This window comes from Canis lupus, chromosome 10, assembly GCF_011100685.1.
Source record: "Canis lupus familiaris isolate Mischka breed German Shepherd chromosome 10, alternate assembly UU_Cfam_GSD_1.0, whole genome shotgun sequence".
NCBI classification, from domain to species: Eukaryota; Metazoa; Chordata; class Mammalia; order Carnivora; family Canidae; genus Canis; species Canis lupus.
The window spans coordinates 11,960,951-11,985,079 of NC_049231.1; the positions used below are offsets into that span (position 1 = coordinate 11,960,951).

Sequence of the window (24,129 nt, forward strand, 5' to 3'; positions counted from 1 at the left end):
CTAGGGCTGGAACCGGGTTCTGGGCCTTTCCGGGAGCCCCTCAGGTGATGCCCCCCCAGCTTGCTCGTTGTCAAAGTCGATGATGTCCGTTTCCTTGGCGTCCAGGCTTTCGATGAAGTGGGGCACGTCGGGGGAGGCGCGGGAGCCCCCTGCGGCCTTGACTCCGCAGGTCTCCGATGACGCCTCGGTGGCAAGTGAGAGGACGGGCTCGGAGCTGGGGGGCTTGGGGCGGTGGCCCGCGGGGGCGGCCTGGCTGGACACAGGGAGGCTCCACCTTTTGGGGAACCTGTCATTGCTTGGGTCTTCGCCAGAGGCAGGCGTGAGGATGCTCCTTTGGTCTCTGGCTGGAGTCGCCGGGGGCCCCGGGTCCCCAGGAGGGGGGGTCCCTGTCCCTGCGGGGAACGGATCCCATGCCCCGGGCGCCTGCTGCCGGCCAGTCCCACTCGGCTCGACTCCTGTAAAGTCCGCGCTCTGGAGGGAGGCCGTGGAGCCCGGTGCCTCGGGCCCCGTGACCAGCACCTCGGGGAGCTGCGGCATCTTGCTGGGGGACACCCGCACGCTGGCCTGCGGGCTCAGGCTCTGCGGGGTGCTGGCCTCCCTGATGGTGGACAGCTCCCCCAGGCTGCAGTGCAGCGGGGTGCCCCCCGGGGAGCAGGGCTGCCGGGCGCCCGGGGCGCGGCGCGGGCCCGTCGGGGGCACCTCCAGCAGGTCCCCGGCCGGGCTGGCGTCGCCGCTGGACGTCAAGAACATGGAGCTGTCGCTGGCCTGCCGGCCGTAGCTCCTCCTCCTGGGGCCGGCCGGGTGCTCGTGGGCGCTCAGGAACCTCTTGACCCTCCTGATCACCGAGCGGCGCTGGCCGTGCTTCTCGAAGCTCCAGAGCCACTCGTCGCCGGGGAGCTCGGTCGCCGACAGCCTGAAACACAGACACGGTGCGGCCCCGGCGGTTCCGGAGGCTCGCGTCACAGGGCCGGGAGGGAGGGGATCGAGGGTCCCAGACCCCTGGGGCCCGGGCCCTTTCATAAACTCTTAACGATTATTGGGGACCCCGAAGAGGTTTCTTTCTGTGGGTTATGCCTATTGCTATTTACTGTATTAGAAATAGCGCAGGGATGTTCAACGACAACCACGGCCCGCACATGCAGGATGTGCACGCACACAGCCCGTGGGCTAAGTGATGACCTCTCACGTGGCACGTGACAGGCCCACCGCGTACTCGGAAAGAATGAGGGTGAAAAAGGTAAAAATCCTTTTAGTGTTGTTACAAAGATAGCTTTGATCTGGAGGACTTGGGTCTGGGGGAGTAGGTGGGGGGGGGGTCCTTGGTTTTCAGGGATTTCCAGTGGGTCCGGACCGCACTTTGAGAATCACTCATCTAGAGATGCGGACGTTAAGACAAAAGAAAAGAAAAGAAAACAAACAAAAAGAAAACAAAAGGCACGATGTGTGTTCCTTCTCCCTCATGACCGATGACCCGGAACTCAGGCCCTGAACTGAGGGTCCGTAAAACCCCCCAGAGCAATGGATCGAAGCTGAATTCAAGGTCGTTCGAAGCTGAATTCAAGGTCGTGCAAAAAGCAGCTGCCGTTCACTTACGTTTACTTAAGTGCCTCCCATGCATCACCTCCCTGAATTATCACATTCATCGGGTGACCGGGTACTATTAGGATTTTCACTTTACAGATGAAGAAACTGAGGCCCAGGGAGATTCCTGAAGGCCGCGGTGTAGCCCGTAGGGCCAGAACTCAGAAATCTGACTCCAAAGCCTTTGTTCTTTTGATTATTATTATTATTGTTGTTTTTTAAAAGCCTTTGCTCTTAATTAATGCCTTTTATACGAAGTCTGCTACCTGGTGTCAGGCGCCAGGTAGAGATTCCTGAGTAGGACAGTCCCTGCCGCTCCCCTGGGGCTAAGGAAGGAGAAGGGTGAACCCTGTGGACAATCCCCTCCATGGACGGGGGCCTGCGGCCTCCAGCGTGGCCGGCTCCCCCTGCTGAAGTGTGCTGGCTTTGGTAATGCTGACCTGTCAACATCTGAGGCTACGACAACCCACCCTGCCCTTTGGACTCTTCTCCTGCAAGGCGGAGATAAATAAAACGGGTGGCGGGTGGCGGGACAGCAGTGAGGCCTGCAGGCCGAGGGCACAGCCACCACGCAGGTGCCTGCTAGCTCTGGGCCGTTAGGGTCCTACTGAGGTTAGAGAGGAGCCACTTCCTTAAACTTCAAGTGCTCCCAGGGCTCTTGGGAGCCACCGTTGGGGAGGACACCCGTGGGGATGACACACCTGTAGGCCGCCACCGGAGGGGAAGAGGCTGGAACAGAGGGTGCTGGGGTACCCCGAAGGTGCAGAGTGAGCGGCCACGGGAGGGTGGCGGCTTGAGGTGGCCAATGGGCCTCTGACCCCCAACCTGGGGCTGCTAAGCTGAAGCCCCGGCAGGGCCCTCGGCTGCCCCCCTCATCCATCCCCCCCCCCCCCGAGCTGTTACCGTGATACTCTGGCTTGGCAGCACAGGCCCCAGCCTCAGCACCACCCCCTCCGGACCCCGAGGACTTCGTGGGTCCCGCCTCCAGACACCGGGGCAGCCTCAAGCTCCTCATTCATGGACGTCGCCCCGCTCCGCCGCCCTGGGAATCGGGGTGCACCGGGCAAGCTCGCTGTCTAGGGCAAGCCTCTGGCCTGCATTTGCTGCGATCTTGACTTTTTTTTTGGGATTTGTCTTCCTTGACTCCTTCTAAACCACACACCCATGTTAAGAGTGATACAATCCTCCAGGAAACGTGTTTGTACTATCCTTTGTGGCCCTTTGGGCAGCCCTAAGGGTTAGTAAACCCCAAGGACAAAATGCTCTCCCTGTGCATTGATGTGATGGATACGTAGACCCAATGGAGGTGAGAGGGTTCAGTCCCTGCGCCACAGAGGAGAGAAAACCAGCCCCGTTGCAGAGAGCAAGCTGAAAAAAGGGCAACACTCTGGCTGATTGATTAGTGATCAATAAGCTTCTGGCTTATTGATTCCCCACTGGACACACGAGGCAGGGCTGCCAATGGGAGCCCACCGCACCTTCCTGCCTCGTGAGCCTGTGCTGCGGACGCGGGAGATTTACCCACTTACCCAGCTAAATCCATTGAGCACCTGCTGTGAATAAATTCGCTGCCTCAGCTCTGCATAGCACAGTGTAAAAGGAGGGAAGAAGGCATGTCCCTGAGCAGCTACATTTGGGGCAAAGTAAGTCTTTGGGGCAGCTATGGACTGTCTTTGCGAGTGGAGGGCGGAACTAGACTCGCGCTATTTGGTAGTGTGCAAGGTGGGCAAGCCACAGGTCGGGCAACTTTGAGGACCCCTGTCATCCCCAGGAAGGCTTTGAGGTTAGGAACACGGTGTGGGAACTTCCCATGCCTGTTGGTGAGAAAGACCCATGAGCAGGTCCTTGGGGGAACGCTTGGCGGCCTCGCTCTGGGGGCCCGAGGTGGGGAAGGAAGCCCTCCCTTCGCCTGTTGGTGCCATCAAAGAGCAGTAGCGAGGAACCTGGCGACCTTTCGTCCAAATATTTCCAAGAGGGGACGTTCCACTGCCCGTGCAGGATCCCCAGCTCCTCTCTCCCATAGTCAGGCTTCCCGACGCGACGGCGGAAACCGTGGTCTAAGAACAAAATGGTTTGAAGCTGAGAGTACACGGAAGCCAGCGCTGGTGGCCAAGTTCTCCATCCTCCTGGACGTCAAGCCTTGGGACGATGAGACAGACATGGCCCAGCTGGAGGCCTGCGTGCGCTCCACCCAGTTAGACGGGCTGGCCTGGGGGGCTCCACGCTGGTGCCGGTGGGCTATGGCATCCGCAAGCTGCGGATCCAGTGTGTGGTGGACGACGACAAGGTGGGGACAGACCTGCTGGAGGAGGAGGAGATCACCAGGATTGAGGAGCATGTGCAGAGTGTGGACATGGCTGCTTTCAAGGAGGTCGGAGCCCCAGCCCTGGCCCTGGGTGTGTGAGGCTCCGTAGCCAGTAAAGACAGATTGCAAAAAATAAATAAATAAATAAATAAATAAATAAATAAATAAATAAATAAATCAGAGATTCTTCAGGTCCCAGTGGGGAGGCTTGGATGTACCTTTTAGGTCCTTTTAGACCTTCATCTCCTCTTCATTTGGTTTTTCCAAGTGTATAGGGTCAGGACAGTCCTGAGGCCCCAATACAGCACCTCTTAGAAGGCCTTGAAACAATCACAGCAGAAACATTATACGTTGAGGGTAATCGCACTTGGTATATTGCTGTATGTTAGAGAAGGTCGGATGAGAAAGGGCTGAGGTTCCGGGACTCGCTGGGCAGGTAATCAGAGCCCTGAGGACGCTCGTGGAAAGGGCCATGGAGACATTAGTGTCCAGAAGATGGAATTTGAGAATTGCCTCTGTGGTGAGGAGCATGATTTATTTTGGGAGCTTCGCAGAGCCAGGATTCCTGCTGCCTGGGCTGCCGCGGACCAGCCGGGTGGCCTGGGGGACCCCCTTACCCTCCCTGCGACTCAAGAAGCTATGGCCACGGTGCTCCCTGCACCCGCCCCGCAGGTTCACGAGGAGACCCAGGGCGGACGAGCTTCGAAGGGTGCGCGGTACGGAAAGGACTGTGCACGACTGGCAGGTTCCTGGAGGGGACCTCCGAGGCACTGCGGCCTTGTCGCACCTGCTGGAGGGAACGAGAGTGTCTGCCCAAAGGTCACTCCCTTTTCTCCTCCAAGAGAGGACACCCCAGAGGGGAGGACGCAGCAGTCATTTCCCGGGTAGCTGGGGGCTCGGAGTCCGTGGACAGGAAGCAGGAGGCCGGGAGACACTGGGTCCTCCTGGAGAAGGAGGTGGGACCCCCCGGGGGTTCCTCTGCCCTTGCAGACTTTGCCAAATCCTGCAGCAGCCCTGAGTGCACAGCTGTAAAGCATCCATACGGAAGCCACGAGGGGAGGGGGGCTTGTCCCAAAGGGGTGGAGGTGGCGGGGCAGGGGGCGGGGGGGACACAAAGAAGAGGTTCCGGGAAGCCCGGCAGGCCGCTGGGTGCAGGCCGAGCCTGGGGGGGGGGGTCACCCTGCAGCTGCCAGCCTTGGATGGCACAGCCATGGGATGTGCTCTTGCCTCAATCTCAGCTGTCGAAAAGACCAACAACTCACATTTTCAAAATACCCGTGGAGCACCCGGGACAGGGTCAGCCCCACAGGGCCCCCTGCCAGGGACAGACCTCTGGGGCCACCAGCGGCCGTGGTTCAATTAAGGACTCAAGAAAAACGCTCGGGCTGCTTGTCCCCTCCTGCTGCCGTAGGAGAGGCAGGGGACGGGGCTACTGGAGGCGACAGCGACCCTCGGAAGCCTTGGGCCGAATGACTCAGAAAGACCAAAGCAGCCCTGAGGACTCGGGACGCCTGACGCAGGTTCCGTCGAACAAGTGTGTGTTTGCTTTAACAAACCTCGCGTGCGCGGTCGTGTAAATACGCGCTTCAGAAGACGGAAGGATGAGCGTGGAGGATGCTTGCCTTTCTGTCTCGGGGCCGCTTGTGTGTTTTCTTAGCCCCCCAGGTTTACTGACCTCTGAGGGACGTAGAACATTCGGAAGTCAACGGGCTCGGGCTGAAGACCTGATGCACCTGCGCGTCGCGCAGCCTTAGCCAACGTCCTCACCTCGCGCGGTCGTCGTTTTTGTGGCTGTGGCTGCGTCACGTTTAAAGTGGTCATTTGACAACTTGAATTCAACGAATTTTGGGTCATGTCAACAGGATGTCAATGAGGAATTTGGGGACTTAATGTCTGCTATGGTGAGTTCCACTTCTCACGGCGGATTTGTTGTCTCCAAACGGCTGGGGTCCCTCAGAGCCTGGCAGCTGCCTTGGTGGGAGCTAATGATGATTTGCCAGAAAAATCTATCAGAGCCGGAGCAGCACGTGGGGAGGGGCGCGTATTCGTGGCAATGCAAAATGCCCTCTCCCGACCCATGAGAGGCCAGGCCTGGCATTAATGACCTGCGCCGCAGAACCTTGTCGAAGCGGGAGCCCAGGACTTATAAGATGGGAAAGGCCAGTCCCACACTGAGCTGGGAGGTGCGGGCCCACGCGGGGAGGGAAATCGGGTGGACGGAGGGTGTGTCCACCCGGCGCTCCTCCCAACTCCCTTGCTGGGGACGCAGTTTCCAGAGGTGGAGCGTCGTGGGAGGCCTGCAGAGCCTGGAGAGGTGACACGCAGCTGGCCACGCTCTCCTGCTTCTCTGCCGGCTCTGCCCAAGGCTTGCCCACACCAAGGGCAAGGTTGTGGTCCAAAGCGGGGTTTCAAAAAATAGAAAACAACAACAGAAACCAAAGTGGGGTTTCACTTGGTGAGAAGTCCCCACGTTTCCCTACTGCTGTATTCTAGGAGTTTTGCTAGAAAAGGAAAAAGTCCTCTACCCCTCTCACGTCTTTGAGAAGGTGGAAACCGAGTGCCAGTGGTGAACCTATGCCGACACGTCAAAGAATCCTCAGGAAGGTTCTAAAATTACCGACGTGATGCACCTTCCTCTCCTTGGGAGACTCCATCTCTCCTTCCTTTCTGGTGCATTAAGTGAAAATCAATGTTCCCAGAACACATTTTCGTTGAAGTTAGTGATTCAGAAATTGAGGTATTTTTGGTTGTATACAACCAAGCATGCAATAGTGACTGTGTATTTTTTAGTAAAGCTAAAATATTTGAACATAGTCAGCTAAGAAAGGATTACGGACTAAAACATCCACCTAGAAGTGTATTTAACCACAATTTAATAAAGTTTTAGCTTCTTAAATGTATATTTTGGAATATTCAGACCTGTATCACTAACAATACTTTTTTTTTTTTTCCACTAAGAATACTCTGTGCTGGATAATCCTAGTGCTTTGCACACTAGGACATACGTACACTTGCAAAAAAATAATTGTGTTATCTCTACACATTCTTAGAACCTTGGGACTAAAGACAGAGAAGTAAAAGTCGTTACTTCTGGGGAGGTGGTTGCAGTTTTACGTACCAACTAAATCCTAAATAAACCTCTCAGCTCCTCACAAGAAGGAACTCTTAGAGAAGTTTGTGTATTTCTCCTCTTTTCTTTTCATGATTTTATTTATTTATTCATGAGGGACACAGAGAGAGGCAGAGACACAGGCAGAGGGAGAAGCGAGCTCCCCACAGGGAACCCCATGTAGGACTCGATCCGGGGACCCCGGGGTCACACCCTGAGCCAAAGGCAGATGCTCAACTGCTGAGCCCCCTGGCGTCCCTATTTCTCCTCTCTTCTAAGTGCATCCTGAGCTGACTTCATAGACCCAGGCCCTAAGGTCACTGTGAACGTGAGGCAGTGGTGACCTGTCTGAATCCTGGCAGAAAGCCCACGGCAGCAGCGTTCTTCATGGGCGCGGCGGCCAGCCCCTCAGGGCTCACAGGCTGAGCGCGAGCACAGACCCATGCTGCACAGTCAAATGATCCATTTCATAAGCAGCTCCAGCCTCTCTCCTCCAGGATTTGGGATCCTCCAGCTGTTATGGATAGGTATCGCATTAGGGTTTTCCCAATGCCTTTAAGGGATTATTGCTTCTTTACTCGTGGTGGTTTTGAGTTTCAAGACAGGATTAAAGGGAGTTATGAGACATCAGGTCTTTAATTTCCATGGGTTCCATTCCGCAGGGACTTATAAATTTGTGCTAATGGATAATTCCAAGTATTCAAAAAAGAATTAGGATTTTGGAGTGACTCATGGTGGTATAATGTGAAAAGCATCGTTCCTCCCACTAGTGGCAGGCTAGGCCTGAATCTTATTTTTCGTGGGTTGTAAAAGGAAATTTATTTTCAGCAACGCTGGCTTGAGTGTAAGCATTCTAGGTTTGTTCTGGTAAAGCTCGGTTTATTGGGCATAAGTGTTTAGTAGTGCCCAGAGAAGACCCATTTGCATTTCAGGGCTTGGGCGTGTTTTCCTTACATGTATCTCGTAGACAACTCTTCCTACGGTCGTTTGAGGGTGTTCTCTTCAATTTGATTAATGGTGTCTCCATGGACAAGATAATGACAAGATGCCTAAATTAAGACAGCAGATCACCGCAATGTGTCCTTTAAATATCTTATAATTTTATATGTCAACTCTACTTCAATAATGCTGAAATTAAAAAAAAAAAAAACCTGGTACTCCAAATACAGTATCATTTCTTGCTGTTTTGGCTCATATTGGCTTGGAATTTACCCTCTGCTGAATCCCCTTATTCCTCTCTGTGTGCTAGCTCCAAATTTATTCTTAAAGACGCACATTAGACTTCTCAGCTCCTAGGCTGGTTGAAGTGTGTCCCTTCATTGTGTTCCCATAAGACCGAGTATTTCTCTATTGCTTAGTTTACCACACCGGATCATAACATTTCTCTTCATTATGTCTGTGAGCTTATGAGATATTTGGTTTTGATTTTGGTTTTTCGTCTCTATGTAGCATTTGGCATAGAACCCACCATATACCAGGCCCTGAAAGCATATTTTGCCTGAATAAATGGATGAGTTCATTCCCTATGTGAAGATACAATGAAAAACATGATATTGGAAATCTGTACTTGAGATTAAAAAAAAATGGGGAAAAGCTTACTTTACTTCGCTAGTGCACAGTTGGTAAATGTGTAGAAAATAGAGCAATATTTTCAACATGTTCTTGAATACGGAGAAGGGAGGAATTGTCTCTAAGGAATTTCCTTTTTTATGTGGAAATGAGCAGTGTGCTGAATGTGAAAGGAAACTAGGAGGCAGAGTGATTTCTCAGGTTGCCCTTGGATAGTACTTTTGCTCAGTTATTGAAGGGCATTGCCTTGATTTTTAGAATTTCTGGGCCATGGGAGTTGTGATCATAAGCTTGAAACACTGATCTGAAAAGATAAGGGAAATTTGATTTTGAATTACGTATGCTGGGAACATACATCCTAAATAGAGTAAGAAAATAAAAGACTCATCCAGGAAATGATTTTATGTGCACTTCAAGCAGCCAACACTTGTCTGAAATGTTTGCATCCATACCATTTTGACACCTGGTCTTTATTCACATGCAAAGAGCTCATTGGCTCAGTCATCATCAATAAGATCACCTGTGCTACAATAATCCTTACTTTTCCCTTTCCCTTTCCCTGAGCCTCAGTCAGTTGGCTCTTTGATATTGACCCTGTATTCAGTGAGTGAATAATACAGTGCCTGGGGAATTATCTTTTGTGATTTTAGAGGACATCTACTGCTTTGTCAGCCCAGCGAACCATTCGTCCTTTCCTGGTAATAGCACTCTCATTTTCCTAAGACATCATCTACTCCATATGGTTGGTTGGGGCTGACCACACCGTTGGTCCAAAGATGGACACGTGAACCAGCCTTGGCTCATCAAAACGTCATGTCTCCCTGTTGATAGTGATTGGTTCAAGAATGGGTATGTTAGCCAAGTCTAGCCAATTAATTCATTAGTTTAAAGAGTTGGAAAAGAGATGTACTCTTTCCATAGGATTTGCTGAGAAGATAGGCTGCAGGCCTAAAGCTTCTGGCTGCCGTCTTGCCGTCTTGCCACTGGGAGGGGAGAGCCTGCCTGAAGCCTGAGCCAGTGGAGAGAAAAGCCGAACAGAGACACAGGGCAATAGTGAGTCCCTGGCGACATTCTTTGAACCTCTGGATCCAGCCAGACCCAAATCGAGGCTAGTCTCCAGATGTGACCCAAGAAACCCCTTTTTGCTTACGCTAGCTGGAGTTGGTTTTCATCACAGGCAACCAGAAACAACTTGTCTACTAGCACAGTCCTGGAAAGAATCGACAGTGATGGATCAAAGAGGGCATTTCTGTGAATTCTCCAAAAGCCTGCGTCCCTAGAGCGACGCTTCCTGGGTTGTGAGGCTCCCCTTGAATGGTCCTCACTCATACAGGAAATCAAGATCAAGTGAGCTTTTGCCCAATTGTTTTTCTGATCAGCTGGTTCTAGAGGAGTCCAGTTAATGCGGCTCCGATGGACGCTGGTCCTTTGCCTGTACCTGTTCCCATCGTGCCAGCAAATGGGCGGTCTTAATTCGAAGAATTCTGACAACTAAACACTTTGCTGCATTCTTAAAGATCCTATCTCCTAATTTTCTCTCCCGCATTTTATTTTGTGTCCCGGAGTTCCCAGAACTAGCTTAATGCAAAAAATAACTTAGACTTGTTTCATCTTTCCACGTCTTACTCTGACATCCATAAGAGATTTACACAAGCCAACAATGACAATGCTCCATGGTTCCACCTGGAGTGTTTTTTATGTTTACAATCTCTAATCTTCTCGATACTTATCTTGGGGTAGCTCTTTTCTGTGAGGTCTTGTGAATTCCTAATCTGAATTTCTATATTTAGAAATAGGAGAAATACAGATTTTAATACTTCCTAAAGAACCTGGACACACAAGACTGTAAAATTATAACGATTGGGATGAATGTGCAGATCAAGATAAAAATCTTGACCAGAAAAAAAATTTTTTAACCGTTCTGCAAAAACAATTAAATGGACAATAGAAATGGAACCCACAGGCTCTTACAGCCTAAATAGCGTCATCACAATGATTTCCCTGTTGCTACCCAATGTGCTGGTTTCTTTTCTCTTACAAATTAGGTCTTCAAATAATTTGTATTAATCAGTGATGGGAATGGAGTGATCCAAAAAGAAACTCACAGAAGAACATCTGTTAATTTTCAAAATCAAGAAAGTCTTCAAAATCCCTGACAGTGCCCCTGCGGGATGTATTACAAAATGCTGAGAAGTGCAAACGACAGTGAATTGCTATTGATGGAGACTGAGCAACCGGCCGGGGGAGGGATGAGCACCCCGGGCTGGAGGAAGTGCTGGACCGCAGAGTCCAGGCTTAGCAGGCCCTCTCGGAGCAGGCAAGCCTGGCAGGGGGTGGGGGGTGTGGGAGGAGGTGGGGGGGCAGGTGGGGGGGAGGTGGGGGTTGGAGGGTAGAGGGGTGGGGAGTGCGACCCCCTCCAGGGTGTGCTTTGAGGGCAACACCACAAATCTCTTCGGCTTCTAAATCCTCTCATCATTTGGCACAACACCCGAAATTCTACTTGTCACCTTTCCCTTTGGATCTCGAAAGGCTTTCAGCCTCAGAGGCCTCTTTGGAGGAGAAGTGCCACAAACCATTGTGAGTTAGGATTAAGAGACATTCAGCCAAGGGTAAAGCCTTGTAGGAGCAGCGTTGATGCTCCATGTCCTGATGGTGGGGAGAGAGGGAGGGTTGACCGCTGGGGAGGACAGGAAAGGATCCCAGGTGGCACTACAGGAGGGAACCCACCTCACGAATCTGCCTGCCGAGAGCTGGCCTCAAAGACTAGCAAACATAGTTTTGCCAAAAGTCATAAGGAAAATCCTGCAAAAGTGTTTTGTGCCTTTTCTACAATTTTTAGAGGGGTTTCTTCTGATTTTTCTAAATTTGTCCACAGTCGTCTCTTTGAGTTACTTGGAAACTGTGACATCTGCCTTCAGCAAACATACTTAAACTTCCCCCACATTCACACATTTCTCCAAAATCAAATACATTATCAGATTTAATAAAATTATTCCAGAACTGTGCATGATTTCCTTCAGGCCACAGCCCATTTATTTAAAGCTAAGTACACAGGGACAGATTGTTATGGTAAAACTATAGAACAGAGACTGACTTGTCTACCAAACATAGTTGAATTAAATCTTAGAGAAAACTTTTGATAAAACTTATCTCATTCCTTAAGATTTGCTTGCCTCCATGTGGTCTAACCCAGTGCCTGCATGTGCTATATGCTCAATAAATACTTGTTAAAAATATACTTAGTTTTGATAGTCATGATTATATGACTCTATAATCGAATAACTAAACTACTTTTCAAATTGGAAGGAAAAAAGGGGATACTTTCATAATGATTAGGAAAAAAAAAATATTTCTGTTGCAAAATAAAGTGCAAAGTATCCCCAAATACACACACACACACACACACACAAGCACACATGCCACATTTAAACCAGAAACTATAGTCTTTTCACTCTTAAACTTGGGCATATTAATTATATCTGAACATTTGAAAAGGCTAGCCTTCTAAGATATTAATAATTGAGAGTTATCGTGAAAGTAAACTCAAGATTGGGGCATAAAAAGATCAGAACAGAGTCCTACTTATTTTCCAAACATTGATGAGTTTTTAAAAAATGCACTTACCCCATTTCGACCGTTGACCCCAGGAATGAGGGTATGCAGTAGTCAGCAGCTGCCAGGGTATAAGGCGGTCGAGCAGCAGAATCATCCCAGTAAATGTCCTTCTTCATCTTGGGTAAGCTCATGTGCATCTCATCCACAGCCAAAAGAGAGACCTAAAATCATCATTTTACTGTTAGATGAATTTGGATATGAATTGTATAAAGAAAGAGGGGCCCCTTGGGCAGGGGGTGGATGGGATTTGCAGTAGGATAGAACAGTCTGCAAGAGTAAAAATACAAATGTCTATTGTTCATATTTGCTCTAACCAGGGCTGCCACGGAGAGTTGTACATGTTGTGTACTGCACAAGAGCGCTTGGCAATGGAGGTGACAGCACTTGGCTATAAAACTGCCCAGACTTGGTTTAGCAACCACTGGCCCGGAGTGGACCTGGCTACATTTTGCCTAGAGGCAGGAGTGACACCTTCTACTACTTTCTTCAAAGTCCCCGTGTTGTCTAATGTCTGTCCCGACTGCAACCTGATCGTCCCAGATCTTACAGGAGTCAGGGATTCTCAATATCCCATTCCGTTGATTCCATAAACACACTTGATATCATTTCTTTTTTTTATTTTATTTTATTTATTTTATTTTATTTATGATAGTCATACAGAGAGAGAGAGAGAGAGGGGCAGAGACATAGGCAGAGGGAGAAGCAGGCTCCATGCACCAGGAGCCTGACGTGGGATTCGATCCCAGGGTCTCCAGGATTGCCGCCCTGGGCCAAAGGCAGGCGCCAAACCGCTGCGCCACCCAGGGATCCCTTGATATCATTTCTTACGTGCCCTGACTTTTTGTTTGTTTGGGGGGAAGCACATCGGCAAGTCTCCGCTGCTCGGGCTGTAGAGTGGTCTCCCTTCTTGACCTTGACACGCTGATGCATGAATAAATGATTAATCTTCTGCAAATCCAATTTTTACAAAGAGCGAGCGGCCTAGCCATTATGCTCCCTCCCTGGTAGACTGAGTGTGATCATTGGGGGAGGTTCGGGGCCACGGCCTCAGGAGCTGTGTGTTGAGACCCTCTGGACTGAGTGTGTGGCCGAACCCGGTATAAACTGGCGATCCTGGCGGCGGGCATGGAGATCCTGGCGGGCGGCTGCCCAAGAAAGGCCTGGGAGTTCCCTTGCCTACCTGACCTGCCACCCACCAGTCTGGGTGGCCTGTCCCTGAGTTCCCTCTCTGCCGGCTCTCCATGTTTGGGGCCAGTTTGTGAACCAACTGGTGAAACGTGTGAGACCGGTTAGGAGCTGGGTAAAACATGAAATTCTTTCCCAGCCTGTGGGGGAAGAGAATGGTCTCGGGAGAGAGTCCTGCCTGAAAGGAAAATTCTCTCATGCTGGTTCCTCATGGAAAACCTCTCTGGGGCAATGCTTTGGGGTCAGGGTCCTGGGGTCTGTTCAGTTCAGTGCAGGGAGATGTGAGATGGGGGCCGGTGTGGCCCATGCTCCCGGTGGCCCGCAGGCCCCTGCAGGACAGGCATCTGGGGACGCCGGCCAGATCACGCCTGGCTGCCCTCCACGCCCCTGCTAGCCTCCCATGGGCGGCCACAGAGAACAGATGACAGACTGAGTGCGAATATCGCCCTGCAGTAAGATGGAAGAGGCTGTGTCGAGCTAATAAAGAAACAAAGAATACGGGCTTGAAATTCTCTTTAAAAGGGGCTACATTTCCCTGCAACTGAGACCCAGGACCTGGGAGGTTCCAGAAGGAGGTGAGACAACACGGTGCAAAGCCAAGCCTCTTCCGTTTGCAGCTAAAGCTCTCAGGTGTGTTCGCAGCACAAGCAGTTCATTATTAAATTATTAATGCTTGTACAGGAGAGAGAAGCTGCTCTAACCTGCAGGTTTCTGTCAATGCACCAGTTGGTTTCAAAATCATCATCGTCTTCTCCAAAAGGGTTGATGAGCTGCTCGGCCACCTGTTGTCGAGGACAGAGAATGAGTCGGTTGTGATGCTCGTGAAGACTGAGTGCGGGCCGGAGGGGGCAAAGGTGGTGCCCTTTGCCATGTTCATAATGTGAGCCCAGAGGGGAGTGGGTCACCCCACGGACACGGATGCTTACCTGCAGGCGAGGCCCTAGGCTCAGGCTCCAGTGCGGCACCTGCCGGGGCCTGCTCTCCCTGTGGGTCTGGCATACAGACCCCCTCCAGGGGAAGCCCTGTGCCGTTAGAGCCCAGCGAGTGACGTTCAGGTTCAAATCGAACCGGTGCGGGCTAAGGGGCACGACAAGGTGCAAGGTGCTGGGCACGTCCAGGCTTCGGGCCTGCGATCTTTGGGAAACTACAAGCACCCAGGGGATAAGCCGAAATGCGACCATGGGGAACGTATGACAGCGAAGAAAGAGTTAAAGCGCGATTAAAGAAAATAATACAAGGCTTTTCCACAATTCCTGGACGTAACCACGAAGTGCAGGAGTCGGAGAGCCAGAGTCACAAAGCTGGAGTTTGCCTCACTTTGTTCTATGCTAAAGGGTTTGCTATTGTCTGGTGAGTCAGTTTTCCCACTGGGAAAAGCTTAGGTAGCTTCTTTTTTTTTTAATTTAATTTAATTAATTAAATTTTTTTTAGGTAGCTTCTTAGCACATTTTTTCCACATATTTTCTAATAGTTGATCAACAGGACACGAGCTTACCAAGTTCTGGAATTGGATAGCCTTGTTGAGAGATTTATAAGCCAAATAGGACTCCCCTGTTATTCTCCTTTTGAAATAATCCCTTTGAGGGGCGCCTGGGCTCAGTTGGTTGAGCATCGACTCTTGGTTTCGGCTCAGGTCATGATCTTGGGGTCATGAGATTGGGCCCCACATGGGGCTCTGCGCTCAGCACAGAGTCTGCTTGGGATTCTCTCTCTCCCTCGAAGTCCTTCTGTCCCTCCCCACTGCTCACGGTTTCCCTCCCTCTCTCTCTCAAATAAATAAATATTTAAAAAAGTAAATAATCCCTTTGTTTTTAATTATTTTGTGTGTGTGAGAGAGAGAGAGAGAAAGAGAGCAAGATTTTACATTGGGTCTAGATGGGAAAAACAAGTGTACAAAATAAGGACGCCATCGATTGCTTGAGTTTCTATATTCCCAGGCTTTGTGGTAGAAAGTCTACATATTTAATTTTTAGGATTTAAGTCTAACCACTAACCACTTAGAGCAGTTGCTCTCAACCTTGGATGAAGAACCAAATCACCTGGGGAGCTTTAAAAGTGTGCGGTCCCTCCCTCAGAGATTCTGATTTACTGGGTGAAGCTCCAGGAGGCTTGAGTGAGTGGCTGGAGTTGAGGAGCACCCCCGTGGAGAGGTGCATCTCCCTTAGTCTAAGGGACAAACCTGGGCAGACCCTGAGTCCCGGGCCAGGCAGCCTCACAGCTTGTCCACGTCCAAGCCCTTCACTGTAACGTCCAGGGCCTAGCCACCCTTTCTTGCCTGGGGTTTTTCCTTAAATGGGCCACTGGATAGGCCCTAAAAATATTTTTGTGATATCCAGGATTTCACTTTGATGGGGTCAGTCCTGCATATAGGATTAGAGTCTACACTTACCTCCCCAAGTGATACGTTTCTGGATGGACTCTCTGAAAAAATATCCTTCACTTTCTTGGACGCTCTCATTTCCAGCAAATAACTAATATACTGTTTATAATATTAAGATGGTTCTTTTACACTTTGAAAAAAAATTTGTAAATATTAGAATGGGCAAGATAGAATAGTTGCTTGGAAAGTGAGAGATAATCCGCCGGGTGGGAAAATACTCTTCTTTTAGGGTCGTCTATCTCTTAAAGGAGCTAAGATTGTATTTTCATATTTTGCCTTTCAAAATATTTTATAAAGAAAAACAATGTTAATATTTTAGAGCTCAACTCAGGGGACAAGACCATGAATGACCAGAAATATTGAGCATTTGGCTAGCGTGTGATTTTCTGTTTATAAGTCTAGAGTCTAGTTTTTTTCCTCTAATGGGAGATGAGAGCTATTAGTCTCTCTTGCTATTTCTCTGTCTTAAGTGGGTAAAAATAATCGAGAATCACCGTCACCCAGCTGCCAATGTCTTTGCCATTTATAAAGGACGTCCCTTAAAAGCTTCTTGAAAGACCAACATGTTTACTTTTCTTGGTTAAGAGTCAAACCTATGAAAGTCAAGACAATGGTGGGGAGAATTTTGCCACAGCCTGGAAGGCCGCCTCAGAGCACAGCACCACGTGGCTGGCCGGAAGGTCAAACATTTGAAAATTGGATTTTTTTCAAGTCATCCTCAAACTGTCATTAGATTTCGATTACCTTCATGGAGCCCTTGTCTTGGTGTGTGTGTACTTCTCTTTAGGAAGTTCACAGAAGCGATGGAGGACTCAGGTTTTGGGGCACCCAGGGAGGGGTGGGGGGCACCCGGAGATGCTGGGGACCTGTCCTTCTCTGTGCTCTGACCTGTTTTTCATTTCCCGGCAAACCAAATGTCATCAGAAATCCTGGTGTTTCTGGTTTTGATTCTGATGAATCATCTTCGGAGTCTCAGTTCTGGTTTTGAAAATGGGTTGCATTTAATGTGACACAGCTGGTGGGATTTCAGAGACTCGTAGCTAACTACAGAGTTAAGCAGAACCAAGATAATAATATAATATGGGGCGCCTGGGGCGGGGGGGCTCAGTCAGATGAGCGGCGGCCTTGGGCTCAGGTCAGATGGTCGCCTTGGGCTCAGGTAGAGCCTGATAGAGGTTGCGGACCGGGCCTCGGGCACCAAGACCATGGCCTACCTACCTTGAGCCAGTCAGATGAGCGGCGGCCTTGGGTCAGGATCCCAGGGTCCCAGGGTCGAGCCCCACGTCGGGCTCCCTGCTCAACAGGACGTCTGCCTCGGCCGCCCCCCAGCCCCCCAGCTTGTGATCTCTGTCTCTCTCTCCCTGTCTCTCTCTCAAATAAATAAATAAAATCTTGAAAAAACAATAATATAATACTAATGCTTAAGTCTAATATACAAGGCTTATTTTTTTTTTTAGATTTTATTTATTTGAGAGACAGAGCAGGGACCTGATGCAGGGCTTGATCCCAGGACCCCGGGATCATGACCTGAGCAGAAGGCGGCTGCTTCACCGACTGAGCCTCCTCAGGCGCCCCCCCAAGGCATCTTAGTCTCTCCCTTTTACTCTGCCTCGTTGCCTATTGTGGCATAAAATATCAAGGCAGTTAGTTATTACTTTAATTACATTATTTTAATCCTCACGCAAGCACACAAGGACTTAAAACATCAGTGGCCATAAAAGTGTGTTCTTGCAATCTCTTGGCTTCGTGTGCAACACGGAGCTCACCACGCTCTTGAATCCCTAGTTTAACAGTAATGACCTCCCTGGGTGCTTAACTGTTACCTCTACCTGTGACCAGCTCATGCAGAGTGACTCGGCCAAGGCCCGGCGCCGAGCGTAGAGCCTGATGGAGGTTGCGGACCGGGCCTCGGGCACCAAGACCATGGCCTACCTACCTTGAGCCATCCTGCGTAGAAGAAGAACTGTAGGAGGGTGAAGATTGGAATGTAAAGATCCAAGTCGTGCCCCGCGTAGCCTTTGGTGGGATCCAGAAACTGGCGTCCGATCAAGCAGGCGAAGAAGAACGTGTAGACGGCCAGCGTGACAACCTGCAGTGGAGACAAGCCGGAGTGAGGGCCCGGCACCTGAGCACCCAGGTGCGCAGGTAGCAAGGAGAACCACGTGCAACGTGTGTGATACCTGGGTGTAAACCAGCGGAATCCCGACCCAGTCGTAGCCAAATAAAAGGCTGCACCAAGAGCGGTATTTGTTCATCTCCTACGCCAGAAACAGATAAAACATGGTTTACTAAAATGATGGGGGTGCCAATGAATTCTTCCTGGGGTTCGTCACTGGGTCTTCTATGAATTTGTCTGTGGAGAGGCGGAGACGGACTCTGGAAGGCTGGTAGTCGGTTCTGAAGGCGAGTACAGGGGCAAAATTTGGAAAATGACAATCAGCATCTTCAGCAACGCAAAAAAGGTTGACGACGGTTGGACATTTTTTAAAATATTAAAGTAAATCTGGACTTTATGGAACTATCCCCTACTCTGCTAAAGCCACAATTTCCAACGTGTATACTGGCCCCAGGTGGTGATGGGAAGGCTCGGGTTAATAGGTTAAATAAGTCATTTCTACCCATTTTGGTACATTTCTGTGGAGAGCCCACTTTGTTTGTTTCTCTACTTCTTTGGAAAACACGCTTGCTATAGATTTTAGATAAAAAAGTTTTACATCCTGCACCCACCCCCCAAAATGAGGACTTACTGTTATTCTTGGGACAACCTTTATATTGATAGGAAATTTCTCTGTTGGGAGCAGAAAGGACTGGAACCCATTGATTCTTCCTTCGTCGCACCTAAGTTACTACGCGAGACTGGGCAAGAGAGTTCACGTTAGATCGGGTGTTGTTTTTCTGTGATTCGCTCCCTTGGCCTAGTTCAGGCAGGAGGTTGTCACGTATCAAACGTTTGAAAATTGGATTTTTTTCAAGTCCTCCTCGATGACTTGAAAGATACGACATATCTTTCCGGCCCTTCCATAAATGTGTTTCTCAGATGAACTCAGGGGTTATTTCGTTTAATGAAAGCATAATCTTGTTTCCTGGCGTACCTGACAAGTTGGCTTAACCTCAGGAAATTCCAGATGGGGAGAGCTGACCGGGTGGGTTTATCTTTACTCCAGATTTTATTCCAGGACCTGAGAGCCAGGGATGGTGACTAGGCCGCGTGGGCACCAGATCGTTCCGAACTCCTGGCAGCTCCTGCTAATCAGTGAAGGGACACTTTCCTACAGAGCCTCGTACGAGGCTGATTCCATTTGGCCAGAGGTCCTACGCAACCACTACTGATCCACCTGACTTCAAACCTGTGCATCATCCCTGTTTCGCACGTTGAGGGTTCTGATACTAGCCCCATCTTCCTGGTTCTAGAAATGGACGAAGCAGACTTGTCCTGTCTGACCTGTGACGTCCAGACCCCTGTCGGCGTCTGACTGGCATCTTATACCGATGGCTTGCGACATACTCACAGTCATCAACGATTGCAGATCAACGCTGTCTCTGATTCTACCCTCCTTCCGGGCTTTAGCTGCAAGATTTCCAAACCAGATGAATGGGACCCAATATTTCAGGTGAGGAGATTTGAGATGGTCAAATAATTTTCTTTCATCAGCTGTCATAAACCCTTGAGCACAAAATAAGAGTAGTGCAATTATGCAGAATGAGTTTAGCACTGATGCCATGTGTATTTTCGGGGTTGCTACATGAGCATACAGTGGGGGTCAATTAAAAAAAAGATAAAATGAAGGTTGTTGCCCTCAAGTAGCTTATACTTGTTTTTTTTTAAATAATAAATTTATTTTTTATTAAGTAGCTTATACTCGTATTAGAGATAAGGAACGTGTGTGGGTGGTGCACACGCAAGTTAGGTAACAATAATACATAAGGCAAGGCCTGTTGGCAATCCCTCATAGGGTGGCCAGGAGGAAGTAAGCTGACATTAAATGGGGACTAGAACATCTGGGGAGGGACACCCAGGGGCCCCAGTGGGTGAGCATCCGCCTTTGGCTCAGATCATGATCCTGGGGTCCCAGGATCGAGTCCCACATCGTGCTCCCTGCATGGAGCCTGCTCCTCCCTCTGCCTGTGTCTCTGCCTCTCTCTCTCTGGGTCTCTCATGAATAAATAAATAAATAATCTTAAAAAAGAAAAAACATCTGGGGAAGGTTTCCTTTTTAGGTTCGGGTTGATTCATCTAAAATTGAGAGAAAGAATACTTAGAAATATTAGGATTCAAAGAATAAAAGGTGTCACCTTTACATTTAGTGCAAACTCTAATAAGTTTGCACTAAATGCAAAGCACTGAGTGTAGCGCGGAAAGCACGGATCACGTACTTCTCCCAACCCTCGCTCCCTTCTGGGTCCTGGCTCGGCGCGTCCCGTGGAGCCTCCCGTATGCTCTCTCCTCCTTTCCTGGGGGTTTCTCCCTTTCAAAGCTCCGCCAACAGGGCCTTTTGTCACCTCATGTCATAGCGATGTCCTACATAAAGTTTTCTCCTGCCAAGAGCATCTGGAAGGGCGAAGCGCATGCAAAGTGCACGGTGCCCGCAGCAAGTCGTGGCAGGATGAGCGTTACAATCCGTGTGTGTGTGTGTGTCTGTGTGTGTGGGGTGCATATGACCTGGCTTGTCTGAGCCTGGGGTGACCTCCGTGGTCGCGGGTGGCCCAGGTGGGAAAGAGAGATGATGACCTCTGCCTCCCCGGGATGCCGCGGACCAGGCCCAGCGAGGACCCTCGCTCAGTACATACTCAGCCCTTGGTGGGCCCCCCGCTACCACGTTAACTGCTCACCCCACCTCCCAAGCTGCACTGCACGCCACGGCAGAGAAGAGATGGGAACCGGGGGCAGGAGAAAGAGGGCAGCAGGTTCATTTAATTGACATTTACTGAGCATCTACTATGTGCCAGGGCTTGTTCACACAAATACGTACTTTTAGAAAATTAAGTTTTTTTGGGGGGAAAGGAGCAGAGGGACAGAGAGAGGGTCTCAAGCAGACTCCCCAGGTGGGGTTCCCCTACCCTGAGGTCACAACCTGAGCCAAGATCAGGGGCTGATACTTAACTCATTGAGCCCCTCAGGAGCCCCTCGAGTATATACTTTAAACCTTTGCGGTTTACACTGGACTTTTTATTTATTTATTTATTTATTTATTTATTTATTTATTTATTTTTTAAAGATTTTTTTTTTTTATTCGTGAGAGACACGCAGAGAGAGAGAGAGAAGCAGGCTCCATGCAGGAAGCCCGATGCGGGATTCGATCCCAGGTCTCCAAGATCACGCCCCAGGCTGAAGGCGGCGCCAAACCGCTGAGCCACCCGGGCTGCCCCTGTTTTATTTTTTTTAAAGTTTGATCAAATCATTCAAATGGTATAGAAATCCAAAAGAATATTAATAAGAAAAGTCAGTCTCATTTCCCCAGCCACACGTTTTCCTCCCTGAAGGAATCACTGAGACCAGTTTCCTGCATATCTTTCGGGGGAAACGTCACACGGGCTTAAGTTTTAGGAGCACAAGTGACTTTATACCACATACGGATCTGACCTTGTTCCTATTTTCTGGTTGTATCTTGGAGATCCTTTTTTTGTTAATACACACAGAGCAGCACCATTGTTCCCAATGCCTGCCTCTTAGTTAATCATGTACAAATTTTTATGTACATAGTCCTCTTTTGAATAGACATTTGTTTTTAATTTTTTTGCTGTTAAGAATAACGATGCCATGATGACCCTTGTACCTATTCCCTTGACCGTTTCGGTGGACTTTGCAATATTAATTATGATTTAATACCTGTAATTTAATACATGTTTTCTGAACTAAAGCGTTTTTTTTTTTTTTTCAAAAACTGAGGTTAGACGTTAATTTTGAGTTAACTTTTGAGTATTGGGAATTTGATTATTATGATGTTCTAACACATTCATTTTTATTTGTTTTTTTAAAGATTTTGTTGGTTTGAGAGAGACAGAGATTGTGAGAGAAAGAGAGAGAGAGAGAGAGAGCATCAGAAGAGGGAAGGAGGAGGGTCAGAGGTGGAGAAACAGACTCCCCGCTGAGTGGGGAGCCGGGCTGGGGGCTGGATCCTGCGACCCTGGGATCACGGCCTGAGCCAAAGGCAAACGCTTAACCGACTGAGCCACCCAGGGACCCCAATTCTAACACGACCCGATGTCACACAGTTTATATCCTTAACCACCTGCCATCAGTTTCTGGATCTAATTATTCTGCTTTAAGTATCCTCCCTTCGCACCACGTAGACTGAGCTTAATTTCACAGGCGCTACCATAACTGAAACGGAGTCACAGGAGGAGTGAGATGAGCTCATTTTGAGAGTCACCGATTCATGGAGCTTTGGGGATCCTAGATCTAGGCCAGTGTTTTTGAGAACAAGTTCCCCTGTACGGGTCCCTGAGTCTCGTGTGACCCCCATGACACGGGGAGAGGGCTAGGCGCCACCCTCACCTACTGAACCAGTCCCAGTGGGGCTGGGGTTCTCCGCCGAGGCCTGCACCTCAGCGTCTCCTGTGGGTGCTTTTCGAAAATACCTTGGCCTCGTCCCCAGAGATTCTGATTCAGTGGGTCTGGAGTGAGTCCGGGGGTCAGCAGTCGTTGGACTCGTCCTGAGTGATCCAGTGGAGTTGGGCCAGGCAGTGACACGTGTGCCACGCTCTGCGGGCAATTCGGACACACGGCAAGGTTTGAGAATCACTGCCCGCCCCAGGAAGGCTCTCTTTATTCAGTATGTGAAGCACACAGAGTATCAGCTGCAAAAGCACTATTTACCATTTTAGATAATGCTCAGGTTATTTATATCAGCCTCGAAGGGTCCTGCGCACGGCCGGGGAGTTGGGCTTCTCTGGTTGGCAAGAACAACAACGAACCCCGATCCTCTCTTCTCGTTTCTCCGTGCATCTCAAAGTGGTTGCATGAGCCAGATTATCTGCTTTATTTCTTTTTCTCTCTTTCTTTTTCAAGACTTACAGGGATCCCTGGGTGGCGCAGCGGTTTAGCGCCTGCCTTTGGCCCAGGGCGCGATCCTGGAGACCCGGGATCGAATCCCACGTCGGGCTCCCGGTGCATGGAGCCTGCTTCTCCCTCTGCCTATGTCTCTGCCTCTCTCTCTCTCTCTCTCTCTCTCTGTGACTATCATAAGTAAATAAAACAACAAAAAAAAAAAAACAAAACAAAAAAAGACTTACAGAGCACAATGAGGCCTCTTACAAGAAGTTAACAGACCTGACCTGGGACACCTGGGTGGCTCCGTGGTTAAGCACCTGCCTTTGGCTCCAGGCGTGATCCTGGAGTCCAAGGATCGAGTCCCACATCGGGCTCCCTGCGTGGAGCCTGCTTCTCCCTCTGCCTGTGTCTCTGCCTCTCTCTGTGTCTCTCATGAATAAATAAATAAGATTAAAAAAATTAAAAAAAAAAACAAACCCTCTCGTTTAAAAAAAAAAAAAAAAGACCTGACCTGTCTTGGTTCTGTATTAAAGATTCATGGCAGTGGTTCAACCTTTACCTGGAGGCCTATTTTCAGACATTTCATATCAATTGGCTGGCGGTTATATTTTTGGGATTTATACCACAGTTTCCAAAAATTACCCCATTTCTATACTGGCTGCAATCTCTGTCCTTTAACCAAAGAATAACTTTACCTCTGGTTATTTTTTATTCAGGTGGAGGGATCATATTGTGCTGGCAAGCTCTTTCTTGGCTTCTTAGTAGAACACAAATATGCAGACTGAGGGGTTACCCAGGGCGTGCACTAAAGCCAGGGTCAGCGCTTTCCCAGGTAGCACACCCACCACTTGGAAGGGGACGTGTGGAGCAAGGAAAGCTGGTGATTTTTAGCCTGGAGGTGTGAGTACTTTGCTAGGCTCTGCAAAGGACGCGTGACAAACCGGACTTTGATGTGTCCTCCAAGAGTGCACGGACATGGTGATTTTTGCTGTGACCCCCCGCCCCAATGTGTGTGTGTGGGTCACACACATTATCTGAACTAACCCTGTCTTTGGAGATCAAGTCATTGGTCAACTACAAGGAAACCTATAGATGGTTGGTTAAATCAGTTGCCATGGAACGCCGTGCTTGTTTGGTATGGAATGGAATGGAATGGAATGGAATGGAATGGAATGGAATGGAATGGAATGGAATGGAATGCTCTCCTTATCAGTACTTGAGGCCACTGTAACCAGAGGGATGATCTTCAGAACAGGGTCGTTATCCTCATCTCTAGGACTAGGTGAGCCCCCGGCACGGATTCGCCACAGTTTGGTGGCACTGTCAGGTGGCGGGTCCTCACACAACCCTGGGACCTTGACACGACGGCCTTGAAGCCATGCTCCCTTGGGCCC

General features: G+C 49.5%; 1 protein-coding gene across 1 annotated transcript; it reads right to left on the minus strand.

Annotated features, from left to right (window-relative positions):
• BEST3 (bestrophin 3) lies at positions 1–23,866 on the minus strand. The gene is made up of 6 exons (XM_038549568.1): positions 23,780–23,866; positions 19,254–19,408; positions 17,925–18,002; positions 14,066–14,146; positions 12,189–12,340; positions 1–913 (listed from the first exon to the last, which is right to left on the minus strand). Exons 2-6 carry the CDS (start codon positions 19,401–19,403, stop codon positions 1–3), a joined length of 1,374 nt encoding a protein of 457 aa, XP_038405496.1. The 5' UTR covers positions 19,404–19,408; positions 23,780–23,866.
• Positions 23,867–24,129: the final 263 nt, after the last annotated feature.